Below are 15,619 nucleotides of genomic sequence, written 5' to 3'. Positions count from 1 at the left end.
TCGAGCGAAGCGAGAGGAGCCACGGGGTCTGGGGCGCAGCCCCAGCCGCCGGAGGCAGCACCCCCTCCCAGAAACTAACACCGATCAGTTGAAGGAGCGGTGGATGTGACAAGACGGTACGTTCGCGATTCGGGGAAAGCGTTAGCGAGAAACCGGGTTAGCGAGTCGCAGTTGAATGATGTTCTGTTCAGGATCTCGAGTGCCCGTCGCGCGAATATGAATGCTGCCGAGATTATGGTGCTGGAGGAGCAGGATGCGATTGAACAGGCGGAGCTGGCGTCTTATTTTGACGAGCCGCCTCCTATCCCATCAGTGACTGCTGAATTGGGTCCGCGTGAGAGCGGGAAGGGCGAATGGACACGGGCTCGAGGGGAGGACGGGTCGGGTCAGTGAGGGGAGGTGTGCCTCCGGCGGCTGGGTCTGCGCACCAGACCCCGTGGCTCCTGCTTCGCAGGAGAGGTACGGGGGTTCAGGAGTTCGGGGATTATTTTTGGGGTGGATTTGACAGCTGGAGTTAATTGGGGGGTTGAAATGCATATCAGCTGCAGTGAAAACTCAGGGGTAAATTGCTGATCTTTTTAGGCATCTCAGGGGTAACGCGTACATAAATACATACAGCGATTTATTGTAGCATACCATCGACATTATTAGAATTTAATATTATTTTCACCACGAATTTCATTTGTTTCCAGTTGAATTAGACGAACTACGTAAAGTATATACAGTTGTTATTGTAACATGCATCGACTTCAGAAATAAAACGATCATTTTCATAAGTGATTCCATTTGTTTTCAGTGGGATTGAACGAGGTCACTAGGTACAGCATACACACCTTGAGATTGATTATTTTAATACACTATCGATATTGTTTTAAAGTAACATCAATCTTGACAGAGACGGTCCATTTTGTTTGCAGGTAATTTGCAAGAGCAATCGTAGGTCAAGAATACGTGCAGTGATCATGGTTATACACCATCGACGTTATGGGAAATATTATCATTTTTATCAACAGTTTGCAGTTAAAACAAATGAGCAATCACTACGTACAGTGTATGTCCAGTGGAACTGTTATTAGAATTTAGTATCATGCGCAGTCTCGTTTGTGTTCAGTTGGGTTTAATGAGTTATCGCTAGGTGAGTATACATACAGTGAATGTTATTATATGTATGGAGATTGATATCATTTTCATCAGTGATTTTATTTGGTTTCATTGAAAGGGAAGGAGAAATCACTATAATTCTCATTTTTTGCATCTGGTAATGTTTTGAGATTCCAGAAGTCTACAGTTGAATCCAATTGTGATCGTCTGTGAGCTGCAGATACCGGGTTTCACTTTAAACAGATGCTTTTGGTAACAGGAATACTCGGTGACCCTTAACAGATTCTTCGATGCTCGTGGGACCCTGACGTAACGACTCGAGCGCAGCGAGAGGAGCCATGGGGTCTGGGGCGCAGCCCCAGCCGCCGGAGGCAGAACCCCCCCTCGGAGAACATCTCCGACTGTCAATTAACATACGTACATGAACCAGGCTGAATACCCCAGATTTCGTTTCTAAGGAACCCTATTCGAAAAGTCCGTTAGACTACTAACTGACACGTTATATCCCGCAATAGCGGATTTGTAGTAAACGAGCCGGTGGTGAGTTTGGGGGTAAGAGTGGGAGAGTGGGCTCAGTCAGTGGGAGAATGGGCTCAGTCGACCCAGCCACCCCCACATTGCATTAGGACCGGTTGCTATCTTATCAGCTTATCGACAACTGCGCCGTGCCATGCCAATTGGGGGTCACATATCCTATGTTCGAGGGGCGAAGCTCCAGACCTGCTAGTTCTGCTACTCTTACTTCGACGACCGTGGTACCAGATAAAACCGACCATTTTCTGCCAATTCGCACTTGGTTTGAACTTAAAAAGCCGAGTTTGACACAGACTCGCCGAATACAGAAACAACAGACCAATTGCGAGTCGTGGAACCCCAGTTACCTGGATCACTTGCCAGCCAGCCATTTCACGTGGACTCGGCATCAACCAACTGACAGACCGCAATCATGGCCCGAATAACATCTGTGGCGTGGGCTCTAATAACATGGCTCACGCTGACAGCGTCGCTCGTCGAAACAAAGTCGTTTCTGGACCCAGCGACTCATGATCTCGTTCTCACCCCCAACAACATAGGCCCTGGATTCGGGCCCAAGAAACCCAAACACGACGACGACCAGTGTCCGCCATGGTATGTGCACTCGGGAGGGGGGGACTGCCTCCGGCGGCTGGGGCTGCGCCCCAGACCCCGTGGCTCCTGCTTCGCAGGAGTTGACTGGGGGTCCCGTCACAACGACTCGAGCGAAGCGAGAGGAGCAACCAGGGTCTGGGGCGGAACCCCAGCCGCCGGAGGCACGAGGATTGGAAAGTACGGTACTAACAGGGGATATAGTTTCAATTGCATGTTGCCGGCATTTGGATGTCAGCAGTTCGCCAGTTGTAACGAGTTTACAGGCCGGTGTGATTGTCCGAGTGGGTTCGGTGGGGACGATTGTTCGCAGCCCGTTTGTGGAAGTTTGGCGGACGGGTCGAATAGGCCGGCCAGGAATGGCACGAATCCGTGTGAGTGCTCGGACGGGTGGAGTGGTATTAATTGTAATATGTGCAGCAGCGACAATTCGTGTAATGCGTTTATGCCAGAGGGTGAGGAGGGCGTTTGTTATACGGGAGGACTGCTAGTGAAGAAGAATAATCAGATGTGTAATGTGACAAACCGTAAGATTCTCGATATTCTGGCAGGAAAAATTCCTCAAGTGACTTTTTCTTGTAACAGTACTAGTGCAGAATGCGATTTCCAGTTCTGGGTCGACCAGGTCGAGAGTTTTTATTGTGGTCTGAGTAATTGTACTTTTGAGACCGAGGTCTTGAGTAATACGAATATCACGAAATACCAGTGTCCCGAGATCAGTTGTAAATGTGTGCCAGAGAGAATGTTGTGTGGAGAGGCAGGATCAATTGATATTTCAGATTTCCTGACTGAAACAATTAGCGGCCCTGGTTTCTTTGAATGTGATCGTAGCACTAAATCGTGCAAGTTTTCAGAACCATCGATGAATGATTTGATCAAATCGGTGTTTGGTGACCCATATATCACTTTAGAATGTGATTCAAGCGAGTGTCTACATTATACAGAATTGCCAGGGTACCTGCCTCCTGAGAAGAGTGTTCGTCGAGGGTTTGTACTGGCAGCGTTTATTTCGGCTTTAGTGTTTATTCTTGGTGGAGCAGTTATTTTCCAGTACTTTATGAACCGCAGTCAGAATAACAAACTCGGATACCTGCAGATTCCGTCTGATAGCGATGCTGCTAAATTGATGGCTAATCACCAGGCTACGAGTTTGCAGTTTGAAGATATCTCGTACAGTGACAAGAAACGGCCGGTGAAGATTCTTGATGGAGTGTTTGGCCAGGTCAAAGAAGGCAGTGTGCTGGCTATTATGGGCGGGTCTGGTGCTGGTAAGACGACTTTGCTGGATATTCTGGCGTCGAAAACGAAACGAGGTGTCACTGAAGGCCATATTTACGTGAATGGACGTGAGGTCATTAGTAAAAACAGGTATAAAAAGGTGATTGGATTTGTCGACCAGGAAGACTGTTTGATTCCTACCTTGACTGTATATGAAACTATTGTCACCAGTGCTCTGTTGAGACTGCCGAAATCCATGTCTGACGATGCCAAGAAGTTGCGTGCCTTAGAGACCATGAACGAGTTGGGAATTCTTGGCTTGAAAGATCAGTTGGTTGGTAATGAGACTAATAGAGGTATATCTGGTGGTGAGAAGAGAAGAGTTGCAATTGCTTGTGAGTTAGTGACCTCGCCATCGATTTTGTTTTTGGACGAACCCACATCGGGTCTGGATGCTTACAATGCTTTTAATGTCATTAGTAGTCTCGTTCACTTGGCAAGAAATTATAACCGTACTGTTGTGTTTACCATCCACCAACCGCGATCCAACATTGTTGCTCAGTTTGATGAGTTGATGTTGCTAGCAAAGGGTTCGGTGGTGTATTCCGGACCCCAGTCGGAAGCCAGTAATTATTTCGCTGAAATCGGATACCCCTGTCCTAGTGGATATAATATGGGTGATTTCTTGATTGACCTGGCTATGGAAGCGGATAATAGTGGTGGTAGCAGTAGTAATGGCGATTCAGCTGGCGATGATCAGGCGAATGAGCATTTGAGCGAAGGAGGCCAGTCTAACAGCACCGAGTCGGATGATATTCATAATCCTATTCCCCGTGCCAATACTATCGAAGATTCTACACGTGAGTGGAGACATTATGCTGTACATCGAAATGAATTGTCTGGAGAAGAAGCACATGAAAACCATCTTCGTCGAAGAATCTCTACCACACCAGCCATTCGTGCACCTCCATCTCTCAGCACTCTTGTGGAACTGTATAAAAACAGTCCATTGGCCGAGTCCATTCGCCAAAAGATTCAGGCTCAAAAGCAGGCTGTTATTGATGCTGACGAGTCGAATCTGACTAGCGGTTACGAGACCCCCAACCAAAATGGTGACGGTCCGGAGACTGGAGATGATGCTACTTCGCCAGCGACACGCGGCGGTGCGTCCAGTATTCCAAAAGAACTCAAGGGTCATGATAAAGTGGGTGTATTTGGGCAATTCCGCATTCTTTCTGGCCGAACCTTTAAAAATTTATACCGAAATCCCATGCTACTGCTGACTCACTATGTGATGGCGGTTCTGCTAGCAGTTTTCTGTGGAGTTCTGTATTTTAATGTGACCAACGATATCAGCGGGTTCCAGAACAGACTGGGTCTTTTCTTCTTTTTGCTTGCACTCTTTGGATTCTCCACCCTGACCACTCTCCAGCTATTTGCCGAAGAACGTATTATCTTCATTCGCGAGCGGGCAAACGGATACTACCATCCAATTGCATACTATCTTGCCAAAGTGATGTTCGATATCATTCCCCTTCGAGTTTTTCCTCCTATTCTGCTTGGACTGATCGTGTACCCACTAGTAGGATTGTCCACTGACGGATATGCGTTCCTGCGATTCCTGCTGATTCTCGTATTGTTCAACCTCACCGCAGCCTCGACCTGTCTTCTCATTGGAATCATGATCCAGAACACCGGAGTAGCCAGTCTTGTAGGATGTCTCGTGATGCTGTTCAGTCTGTTATTTGCTGGTCTGTTCCTCAACCAAGACTCGATGCCAGCAGGGGCCGTATGGTTCAAGTACATCTCCATCTTCCACTACGCATACGAAGCATTAACCGTCAATGAAGTACGCTACCTGACGCTGACAGAAAAGAAGTTCGGGCTCAGCATCGAGGTCCCGGGGGCCACCATCCTCAGTACCTTCGGTTTCGACAGCGGCGCCCTCTGGGACGACGTGGCCGGCCTGGCCATCGTCTTCGGCCTGTTCCTGATCGCCGGCTACGTCGCCATGCATTTCTTCCTCGTCGAGAGAAGATAATCCCTCCCCCTTTACATTTAACTCTAATCTAATTCTAATACTATGTCGCGGGGGCCCACGCTGCCTCCGGCGGCTGGGGCTCCGCCCCAGACCCTGGTTGCTCCTCTCGCTTCGCTCGAGTCGTTGCGTCTACGGTCCCGGTTAACTCCTGCGAAGCAGGAGCAACCAGGGTCTGGGGCGGAGCCCCAGCCGCCGGAGGCAGTGCCCCCCTGACGATTCTTATCTTATCGGCGTAAAAAGAAGCTAGTACGGATGGAGGTAGTGTTACGTTATCAGGCAGCAGCGAGCACAAAGAGATAAGCCATCCCTATTACTTCCTAATCGATATAGTGAATAGCAACCCAGACTAGCGGGGAAAGAGTCGAGAGAGGGCCCATTGTTTGCGCGGAGAACAAGGTCGGGATGCGGTTAGCGCTCAACAAACTAGACCCTGACTAGCACTTGCCCGAACAGGACAAGCGCACGGGCGCACATGTCTGAACGCAGGGTGCCGTCCACTAGACCGATAACGCTTTAGACGGCTGCTTCGTTTGCTAGATGGGGAGGCCGCTTCCGACCGCCGAATCCCTACATGGGGGACATATTTATCAGCAGGTAAACAGCGGCAGCAGAAGGTAGCAAACTTCCAAAAGGATTCTAGAACTTTCAGCCAGAAGTCGAGAAACTCTTATTACGTAACCAGTTAGTTTCAGTGGTCAGTTCAGGTTACAGTGGAGACAGTCTGGTGACAGTTTTTTGATTGGTGACTGGCAAAAAGAAGAATGCTATTGTCTTGTCATAACAGGATTCGGTGGACGACTCCAGATCAACACAGGCCAGCCCTTGCAAAATAGCCGAGGAACGTGACGTAGAGCTGGCCCTTGTTTGAAGACGATTGGCTAGTACAGACCGGCAAGGATCGCTGGAAACTAAGTTGCATATGCAAGTTAAATTAAAACTAATCTCATACATAAACCAGATGGGACTTATTTGTGAGGGCCATGCATGGCAGATCCAACAATTGTTCACTGATCTGATGGTCAGTGATGTCCTGTTTACCTAGCTCACTTTACAGGGCACATGAGTGCAAATCAATACAAGTAGCCAGCTAAACTGAGTTGTAAAACATTGTTCAGATAACTCTATTATAACAGGTCAGTCTGATGTTTGTCTAGAACTTTGGTAGCATGGATAAAATACGACCAGAGTATATGGATGAAACAAGCTAGCTGTAGGATCTGAGAGGGGCAGGTTCGTGACGGGGATCGTGCCTCCGGCGGCTGGGGCTCCGCCCCAGACCCTGGTTGCTCCTGCTTCGCAGGAGACTGCTAGAACTCTGTGGAACGGGCTGGCGACCCCCAAGCCCGACTCGAGCGAAGCGAGAGGAGCAACCAGGGTCTGGGGCGGAGCCCCAGCCGCCGGAGGCAGTCTGGGAGATGAGGTACCGATCGTACATATAAACAGATGGACAGATACTCAGGCACGACTGAGGTAATGATAGCTGGATCGCAAGATCGGCGTGATTGAACCCAAGAGGTAATAAGCAGAATTAACGTCAACAGAACAGAACAGACAGAACAGGGTCAGTCTGATTCGAGACAAATTTAAAAGAATTAAGTTTGCTGTCACGTCAATGTAGTCTGTAGTGTGGAGAATAGTGATGCTTTCGAAGAATAACGTTCAGTCTGGATGCAGCCTGGATTTAGCCTGGACTCATCTATGGTTCAGAGGCCAACTGGGGTTAGATACCTGAGTCGAGTTCAGTGTTCGAGTCCAGATGTCTCACTATGTTTCAGATGTTTCACTAGACTCAGGTGGTTCTTAAGTTCAGATGTCTCACTAGGGTCAGATACTAAGCTCAGGTGGCTGCTAAGTCCAGATGTCTCACTAAGCTCTGATGTCTAGATTCACATTACCTAACCAGACTGACAGAAAATAGTCTGATCAACTGACTACCGGATTACCTCATTGCCTGATCAACTGACTGCCTTATAGACGACTGCCCAGTAGACGACTACCGATAGACGACTGACTAACTAACTAATTAACTAACAAAGAGCTCGTAACGCCCCGAGAGAAGCACGCCCGAGAGGAGCAAGACGCAAACGAGACGACAGGACTCGGTTCAATTCAAGGCTCTGATTATGATTCTCCTTGTATCAAATTAGGATATCCGCTACCGAGTTTGTGGCAGTGCCGATATCGTGAATCAGATTGTCATTGTCCCAAATCTGCAGGTCCACCTAAGATCCCAGACAAGACAGACATTATTCCGTTTCTCCGCCTCTAAATTCGATGGTGTACAGGCACCGTCACCAGATCTACCAGATGTTTTTGGTGGTGCTGGGTGGCAGTTCCTGGTGTATTTTTCACAATCGGACCCAGGCTTCCGGTGACGATGATGATAAAAGTGCCGCCAACAAAATCAAAATCAAAATCGAAAAAGTAAAGTGAGACATGAGACAATGCAGACCCAAAAACACAATCGAAAATAAGTCAACCTTTCGGATTTGCCTATTTCGACGAAAATACGATTTATTTCCATGGTAACTCTAGAGCCACAATTAAACACCAACGGAAGTCAAAAAAAAAAAACCGATTTGACCAATTTACCCATGAAGATAAGTTAATAATAGGAATGATACAAACGGGGAAGTTGAAATAGCCAGCAGCGAGGCGGGAGATAATGGAGCCGTTGGCAGATGCTTCTTGAGGCGCATCGATCCAATGCACATGCCTGGAAAAGGACTAGCGTGGCTGCGAGGGTCTATAAGATCTCAAGAGCTAAGGCGGCAAGCAGCATGGCTAGCGTGGTAATCGGCCTCCGTGAGACGAGGTTAGTGCAGGAACAAGACAACGACCGGAGATCCACAATAAACCACAGCCAGCAGCACCGCCGTCACCAGCAGCAGCAGCTAGCTACTGCTGCAGCATGCTAATTCTTATCATCAACAAACAACCATCGACGAGGCATCCGAGCATGTTGCAATCAGAACAGATCAATTGGGAATAAGCTGCTGCTGCTGCTGCTGCTGCTGCTGCTGCTGCTGCTGCTGCTGCTGTTGCTGCCGCCCCCTGATTCTACTAACCAAATAACGGCAAAACCTCCATTGTTTACTCGTATCTCATCAACACCAACCTCCCCTATCGCCTCGAAGCCCACGATCGACCCGTTCGTCCACACATTCCACACCAGGGTCCGAGGCATCGAACACGCACCACCAGCGCTAAGCCGGCGCAGGTACCGTTCACCCGATAAACCCCCGTCACCCTTGGGGGGACGGGGTGTGCCTCCGGCGGCTGGGGCTCCGCCCCAGACCCTGGTTGCTCCTGCTTCGCAGGAGTTTTTTTCGGGGGGTCTCCACGCAACGACTCGAGCGCAGCGAGAGGAGCAACCAGGGTCTGGGGCGGAGCCCCAGCCGCCGGAGGCATGCCCCCCGTGGCCGGAACCGGCAGGTCACATCTGGGAGATAGAGTTAAAGTTTGACGTCTGTACTGGTGAGGGGCCTTGGCAAGGGTAGCAGCCAGGGTCAGAGCCAGGAGGGTTAGTTGATTTAACCTTTGTCATGAATTGCAGGAGTCTATTTTACAAAGGTGTCTGAGGGAGTTGGAACGAGCGAGACTGGTTAGACGGAGTGTGTGTTCCAGATGAGGTGCAGAAGAAGGAGGGGTTCGTTGTGTGAGGCGAGTTCGAGAGGTGGAGTTCTGATTTGGATATGGTACAGGTGGCGAGGAGGGCAGAACAAAAGTCGGAATGCGGTTGCAGCAGGTCGAAAAAACAATTACAAATGGAAGAAAGGAAATAAGAAGAGGAGGAGGAATAAAAAGAGAGAGATGAATGGCGGTCTCCTGAAATTGTAGAATGCGGACAACCCAATCAGGCTAGAGTATGGATGTGCGACTGCACGCACTTGATAAGGCAGGGATGGGCCAGGGATTGGCAAGCTTAGTTTGGCGATAGACAGTTACGGGATTAGTTTGGGCTGCATCGTACGATAGAGGTGCAGTAAGACAGGGTAACGGAGTTTTGAGCGAGATACGAAAAGGTTAGCGCCAGAAGACGACTGACGACGTTGAAGTGGAGTATTCGATGCGAGGAAGCGATGCTGGTGAGACACCGACGACCACCGAAGCAGCATCGGCCATGCGACCATTTCAGCGATAGATAACAAAACAAATAAATCCAATCCCGGCAACAAAGAACCGTCCACGACCGCGTTCTCCGGTCACGTCGACGCCCGACTCGAGCGAAGCGAGAGGAGCAACCAGGGTCTGGGGCGGAGCCCCAGCCGCCGGAGGCAGGACCCTCCTCCCCCTCACGAAGTCCGTCGTCGTGTGACGACCCGAGATCCGGTACAAAGGAAATTCCCGTCGATAGGGCGTGGGAATCGAGGGACCGGTTTGAGTTGATGTGCCCGGAGATATACCGATACAGAAAGAACGACGAGACACGAGCGGAGCCCAGCCACCGGCCGATGGAGCCCTATCCAGCGAGCGAGTGCGTTGGTACGTGCAGCCAGACAGAAACAGATGATGGACCCCGATTGCAACTGATTGCAAGCCAATCTACCAGAACCAGGGGGTGATACCCCCCGTAGTCGCCAGCCCCGCACCAGCACCAGGTACCCCGTATACCCACCTTACAGGGCGACCACGATATCAGCCGTAATCGGCCTGGCGCCAGCTTATTTATAGCTATAGCTTCGGCCTAACTATTGCCTTATTACGCTGGACGCGAACTGTTTAAGTTAGCAGGATAAAATAATAAAATTATACTTTCACTGCGGCATAAAGTTTCTGAGATAAGATTAGTGACATGCACTCCAGGGGGGTTCGGGGGGGTAGTGGGTGGTGGGAAGTGCCTCCGGCGGCTGGGGCTCCGCCCCAGACCCTGGTTGCTCCTGCTTCGCAGGAGATTTCCGGGTGAGCGGGCAACTCGCCACGCCACGACTCGAGCGAAGCGAGAGGAGCAACCAGGGTCTGGGGCGGAGCCCCAGCCGCCGGAGGCAGACCCCCCTCCCTCCCAGCAGGGTAACCCGGTCCGTTGTCTGGCAGGATAGGCTAACCGGGCACAGGTTAGCGTGGCAAGTAGGGAGGAAAAAGAAACGCCGCGGTACATCTCCATCGTCGCTAGTGTGCAGACGTGCATGGCAGGGTGCAGGCTGCCGGATGTCGCTTTTCGCCTACATCTGAAAAGGTGCGCATGCGTTGGTTTCTGTTTCCAGAGGGAACCCGTGCCCTGGGTGACTAGCAAGCAGCAGCAGGTCCAGCAGGAGCCCCTTTTCCTGCAGATTATCGACGGTGCATGGTCCGAATGCGATCTGGTTCATGCGGGCCCGTCCACCCTCCCAACCCAGGGTCGACCGGCGGCCTGCGGGCTGTTCAGGCGCTGCTGCTGCTGGCGTTGCCGTCGCTGCTGTTCCTGCCTGCCGCTGCTACCAGACCCTGACTTCCCTTCCTCCAACAGGCAATTGCCGTTGGCGAAGCTTGCTTCCGGGGGCCGAACCGGGGCGGGCGCTCGGGCTTGCCAACCGGGACATGCCACTCGTTCAACTGACATGGTTTCCAGGCTTTGTTTCTGGTTTTCTCTTCACTCGTCGCCCTCGCTAGTGGGGCAGTGGTGGGGCTCACCCCTGATCGAACCCCTCTTCCGCACTAGCGTGGTTGCCCCTCCGGGGGGGAGGGGGGTATGCCTCCGGCGGCTGGGGCTCCGCCCCAGACCCTGGTTGCTCCTGCTTCGCAGGAGATTTCCCGGGGGTAGGAGATTTTCCCGACCGACTGAACGAGCACCCACCCCCCAGCAACGACTCGAGCGCAGCGAGAGGAGCAACCAGGGTCTGGGGCGGAGCCCCAGCCGCCGGAGGCAGACCCCCCTCCCCCGCCAGGTTGCCCTAGTAGCCCCCCTCGGAGGGGTGATTGTTGGAGTCGCTCGCTATCCGCAGCTGTCCGTGTTTGTCTAAACGGTGAGTGCACATGCAGATACCGCATTGTGCATCCTTACATACATACATCATTCACACAAAGTGGACTTGCTTCTTCTAAACTCCCAGTGTCCCTCCCACACATACATGTACATTACATATAGAAATATATATATATATATATATATAATCAGGAATATCCCACACCTACATACGACGATATCATCCAGTAAACCTTGTTGCTGCTGTTTCGCTAAAGTGCGGGAACGAATTAATTAATAATAATATTTTAGACTTGGTTAGCCTTTGACGTTTGGCTGCAATTATTAGAGATAGACTGTATTTCCGTCAGTTAATCAGTCAGCCAGTTCAAGACATCCATCAATCAATCAATCATCAACCGCAATTTGGCTTTTTTTTGGGTTTTTCCATAATCCCTGATATACCGCCACACCATACCACAACCACACAATCTATTTACCCCTGCCGCTGTTACTGGCCGCCTAGTTTAGTCAGTCGGTCGAACATTTATTTTCAATCGGTTAATCGGTTTGGTTTGTGAGTTAGTAAATTAGCGAGTAGTGAATTAGTAAGTGAAATTTCACTGATCGTACATATTTCACTACAGAACACCGCACCTCACGAGTATACACCATAAACGGCTTTCACTGGAGAATTCCCTTTGTGAAAGTCCACATCACATTTTTTTGTCGCTAAACGCCACGACTGCTGCTGTTGTTGCCTCTGCTGCTTCACAGTCGTTGATACGTTAGTAATACCACCATCACCTCTACCACCAGTTTCACCACACTTGGTAGTCTGAAAACCGAAGTTGGACTTGTTGCTGCTCGCCATTTCGAGGGTAGAAGTAGCTATAGAACACAGCAGAAGACGGCTACATCCCGAAAACAACCACTGGTAGAACATCCAACATTGACACAGTAGAATTTCCACTGGTAGAACAAGGTCGAACATACACACACACGGTAGAACAACGTCACCGTAAAACGACCGTAGAAAATCATTCGCACGGTATAACAACCACTGGAAACCATCCACTGGTAGAATTTCACAGAACAGAACAGAACAGAAGATTCTGAGCCTGCACCCTCCGACTGAGTAACCGAGTGAACACCACCAGCGACACGACTCTCATCCGACCTCCGTCGCTTATTATTTATTGACTTATTTATTCACCACCACCACCAACACACAAGATGAGCTCGGCCGTGCCAATAGACATCTCGTACCAACGCAACAACCAATTCTCGTCACAGCCCCAGCAGCGCTTCCGCCGCGAAAGCATGGCCCACTCACAGGGCATGGGCGGTATCTCCTGGGGCGGCATGTCGGTGGGCTCCTGGCTCCGCGACGAGTAAGTACACACCTTCCGGGGGGCACATGCCTCCGGCGGCTGGGGCTGCGCCCCAGACCCCACTGCTCCTCTCGCTGCGCTCGAGTCGTTGCGTGTGGAACCCCCCTCCAACTCCTGCGAAGCAGGAGCAACCAGGGTCTGGGGCGGAGCCCCAGCCGCCGGAGGCAGCATCCCACCCTCCAAACACGGGTCTAACAGTAGCAGGGTCATTTTTAATAACATGCCACCGGTGCCGGTGTCGATGTCGCCGATTAACTCGACGAGCTATTTGCCGAATTTGGAGGCCGATTTTTGTAAGGATTACTCGTGCTGTGGCCAGATTCTGCCTACTTTGCACGATTTGCTGCGCCATTATGAAGAGGCCCATATCTCGCCGTCGCCGCCTGTGGAACCGCCAGTGATGCGTCGCATGCAGAGTCTAGAGGCTGTGTCGACGAACGAGGTGTTTTTGTCGCCTGTTTCGAGTGCGACTGCTACGCCAATGATGATGGATGAGGACGACGAAATGTGTATTGACGACCCCGCTCGCCATTTGTATGTCATGGAGAGGGGCGAGCACAAACCGTTTAAATGTCCAGTTATTGGCTGTGAAAAGACTTATAAGAACCAGAACGGGTTGAAATACCATCGAATGCACGGTCATCAGAACCAGACGTTGCATCTCAATGAAGACGGAACTTACAGCATTATCGATCCCACCTCGAATACTCCATATCCAGAGGGAATGGGTATGGAGAAGGACAAGCCTTATCGATGCGAGGTGTGTGGCAAGCGATATAAGAACTTGAACGGACTGAAATATCACCGTGGCCACTCTACACATTAATGTGTTGGCTAATGGCTGTGCTGTTGTTGTTGTTGTTCCTTAGTTCCGGTCTTGTATTGCATTTATGAGTGATGTTGTTGTTTATTCGGCTGTGGAGACGGCTAGAAATAGCTGCAGTCGTTTATTTGTGATTCGCCGATGGTCTGTCTCTAAAAGGGTTCTAGTACAGTTCCAATTTCCGGTGTTTCAGTTCTAGGGTTTAGACTCGTTTTATTTGGTTATTTCTGGGTCGAGGATTAGAAGAGTGAGCTGTGGATATCAGCACATATCAGCACAGTGTGATTTGAAACAGGTCAGCCTGAGTCACTTACTGGTCAGTTGGGCCATCAGAGTTTCTCCCTCGTCACTTCAGTCTGCTTCTTCAGTCTGCCTGTTAGCTCTTCTCTGTCACATCCTCACCCTTATGATTCTACTCCTCATTCTCGTCTCCCCCTCCTCATCCCTGTCTCTCCGACAGGGACACGAAAGCCCGCCAACACACCTCTGGCGCCTCTTCCCTGACAGCCTGGCCTGGCCACTGCATGGCATGACATATGTCTATGCACCTGGCTCCACCTCACGTACCGTACCAACTACGACGTTGCTGCTGCTGTTGGGGTTGGTCGCGCACTCGTCTGTCGCGGGCTTTCACTAAAAGTGATTTTTCGTTGTTTGTTTTTTTTATTGTTTATTTGTGTTTGCTAGCTGTAATGGGTTATTGGTTTGTTTATGTGTTCAGTGTCTATACTAGTAATATTACTTGATTGTGAAACTTCTATCCCACTGGGGGGTTCTTCCTGGGAGGGGGTCTGCCTCCGGCGGCTGGGGCTCCGCCCCAGACCCTGGTTGCTCCTCTCGCTTCGCTCGAGTCGGGCGAGGGGGAACAGGCTACTGCGGGTTGACCAGGGGTTTCTGCTAACCTCTTTCAGGGCAGATGGTGGTTGACGAAGTTGGAAGAGTGTCTGACCGTCACACGAGCATCCTATAACTGGTGAGACATTGTCAGTCTCACTGTCAATTGCTTGGTTCTTTTCATCCTAGATCAGACCCTCCACTGTCAGTCTCTGTCTCTGTCTCATGTGTCCCTCATCTGCCCCTCGAGTGACCCACTTTTACCCTTCGACGGTCGCTCGCCTGTCCCTCGTCTTCCCCTCGTCTGCCCCTCGCCATCTCGCGACCCACTTGCCAAGACAGGATCTGGCCCTCGCATTTGGACACCGGCGCCGTGGGCATCTCACCGGGCCCGTTTCTGCTGCAGTCGATCCAACGGCGTCAACGTCTTCTAGGCCCTCGCTCTCTCTCTCTCACGCAAACGCAAAAGCCCCAAAATAAGAAACAATAAAAACACAAAAAAAACAATCCACAGGCGGCCAAAGGCGCCGGGTATTTTCCACTCTCCGCCGCAACCAAGGGCTCCTCCCAAACCGGCTCGCCGGCCTCGCACTCTCCCAAATCTGGGCATTTTCCCAATCCGCCCTCGGCCCCGGTCCTCCCGGCACCCATTCCCAGCCACGGCCAGTGTCTCAAAAACACTCCCCCGACAGCTGCTGCAACCCTGGCCGGGCAATTCATATTCCGTGCTCTTCGGGTGGCCGCCAGTGCCTCCGGCGACTGGGGCGGAGCCCCAGACCCCGCTGCTCCTCTCGCTCCGCTCGAGTCGTTACGTGTGGACCTCCCCCTCCAACTCCTGCGAAGCAGGAGCAACCAGGGTCTGGGGCGGAGCCCCAGCCGCCGGAGGCACACCCCCGTCTCCCGACTCAATTCACCCGGTGGTGAAGGCGGCGATGGTGGCCGTTGTTATCTTCTGATCCAGAATATATTTTTTTGGCGGTTTGGGTTGGTTGGTTGGTTTCCAAATTTTTCAAAAAAAAGAACCGTGCGTTTCTTGGTTGATCGCATTGCGCGATCGGCAGATCTCTGCCTGGTGCCAGTAATGGCGGCGATCGCTGCCTGAATCGTGGATATGCATGGTGACAGAATAGACCCGGTGCGTCCTGCGGTCCAGCGTCAGTTCTGTCAATCTACTTCTCACTCGCTGGCTGGCTAGCGGCGCT

The 15,619-nt window shown here is 51.1% G+C and overlaps 2 protein-coding genes across 2 annotated transcripts; both read left to right on the top strand.

Moving 5' to 3' along the window:
* Positions 1-2,734: 2,734 nt before the first annotated feature.
* Positions 2,735-5,485, top strand: ADP1 (putative ATP-dependent permease ADP1; the record flags this gene model as incomplete). Its single annotated transcript, XM_018881878.1, has 1 exon — positions 2,735-5,485. One exon carries the CDS (start codon positions 2,735-2,737, stop codon positions 5,483-5,485), a length of 2,751 nt encoding a protein of 916 aa, XP_018736313.1.
* Positions 5,486-12,980: 7,495 nt separating this feature from the next.
* On the top strand, positions 12,981-13,586 carry SFP1 (zinc-coordinating transcription factor SFP1; the record flags this gene model as incomplete). Its single annotated transcript, XM_018881877.1, has 1 exon — positions 12,981-13,586. The coding sequence occupies one exon, from the start codon at positions 12,981-12,983 to the stop codon at positions 13,584-13,586; it is 606 nt and encodes a 201-aa protein (XP_018736312.1).
* Positions 13,587-15,619: the final 2,033 nt, after the last annotated feature.

Source organism: Sugiyamaella lignohabitans, chromosome D, assembly GCF_001640025.1.
Source record: "Sugiyamaella lignohabitans strain CBS 10342 chromosome D, complete sequence".
In the NCBI taxonomy this organism is placed as follows: Eukaryota; Fungi; Ascomycota; class Dipodascomycetes; order Dipodascales; family Trichomonascaceae; genus Sugiyamaella; species Sugiyamaella lignohabitans.
The sequence above is the reverse complement of the archived record's forward strand: the minus strand, read 5'-3'. Positions and strand labels throughout refer to the sequence as shown.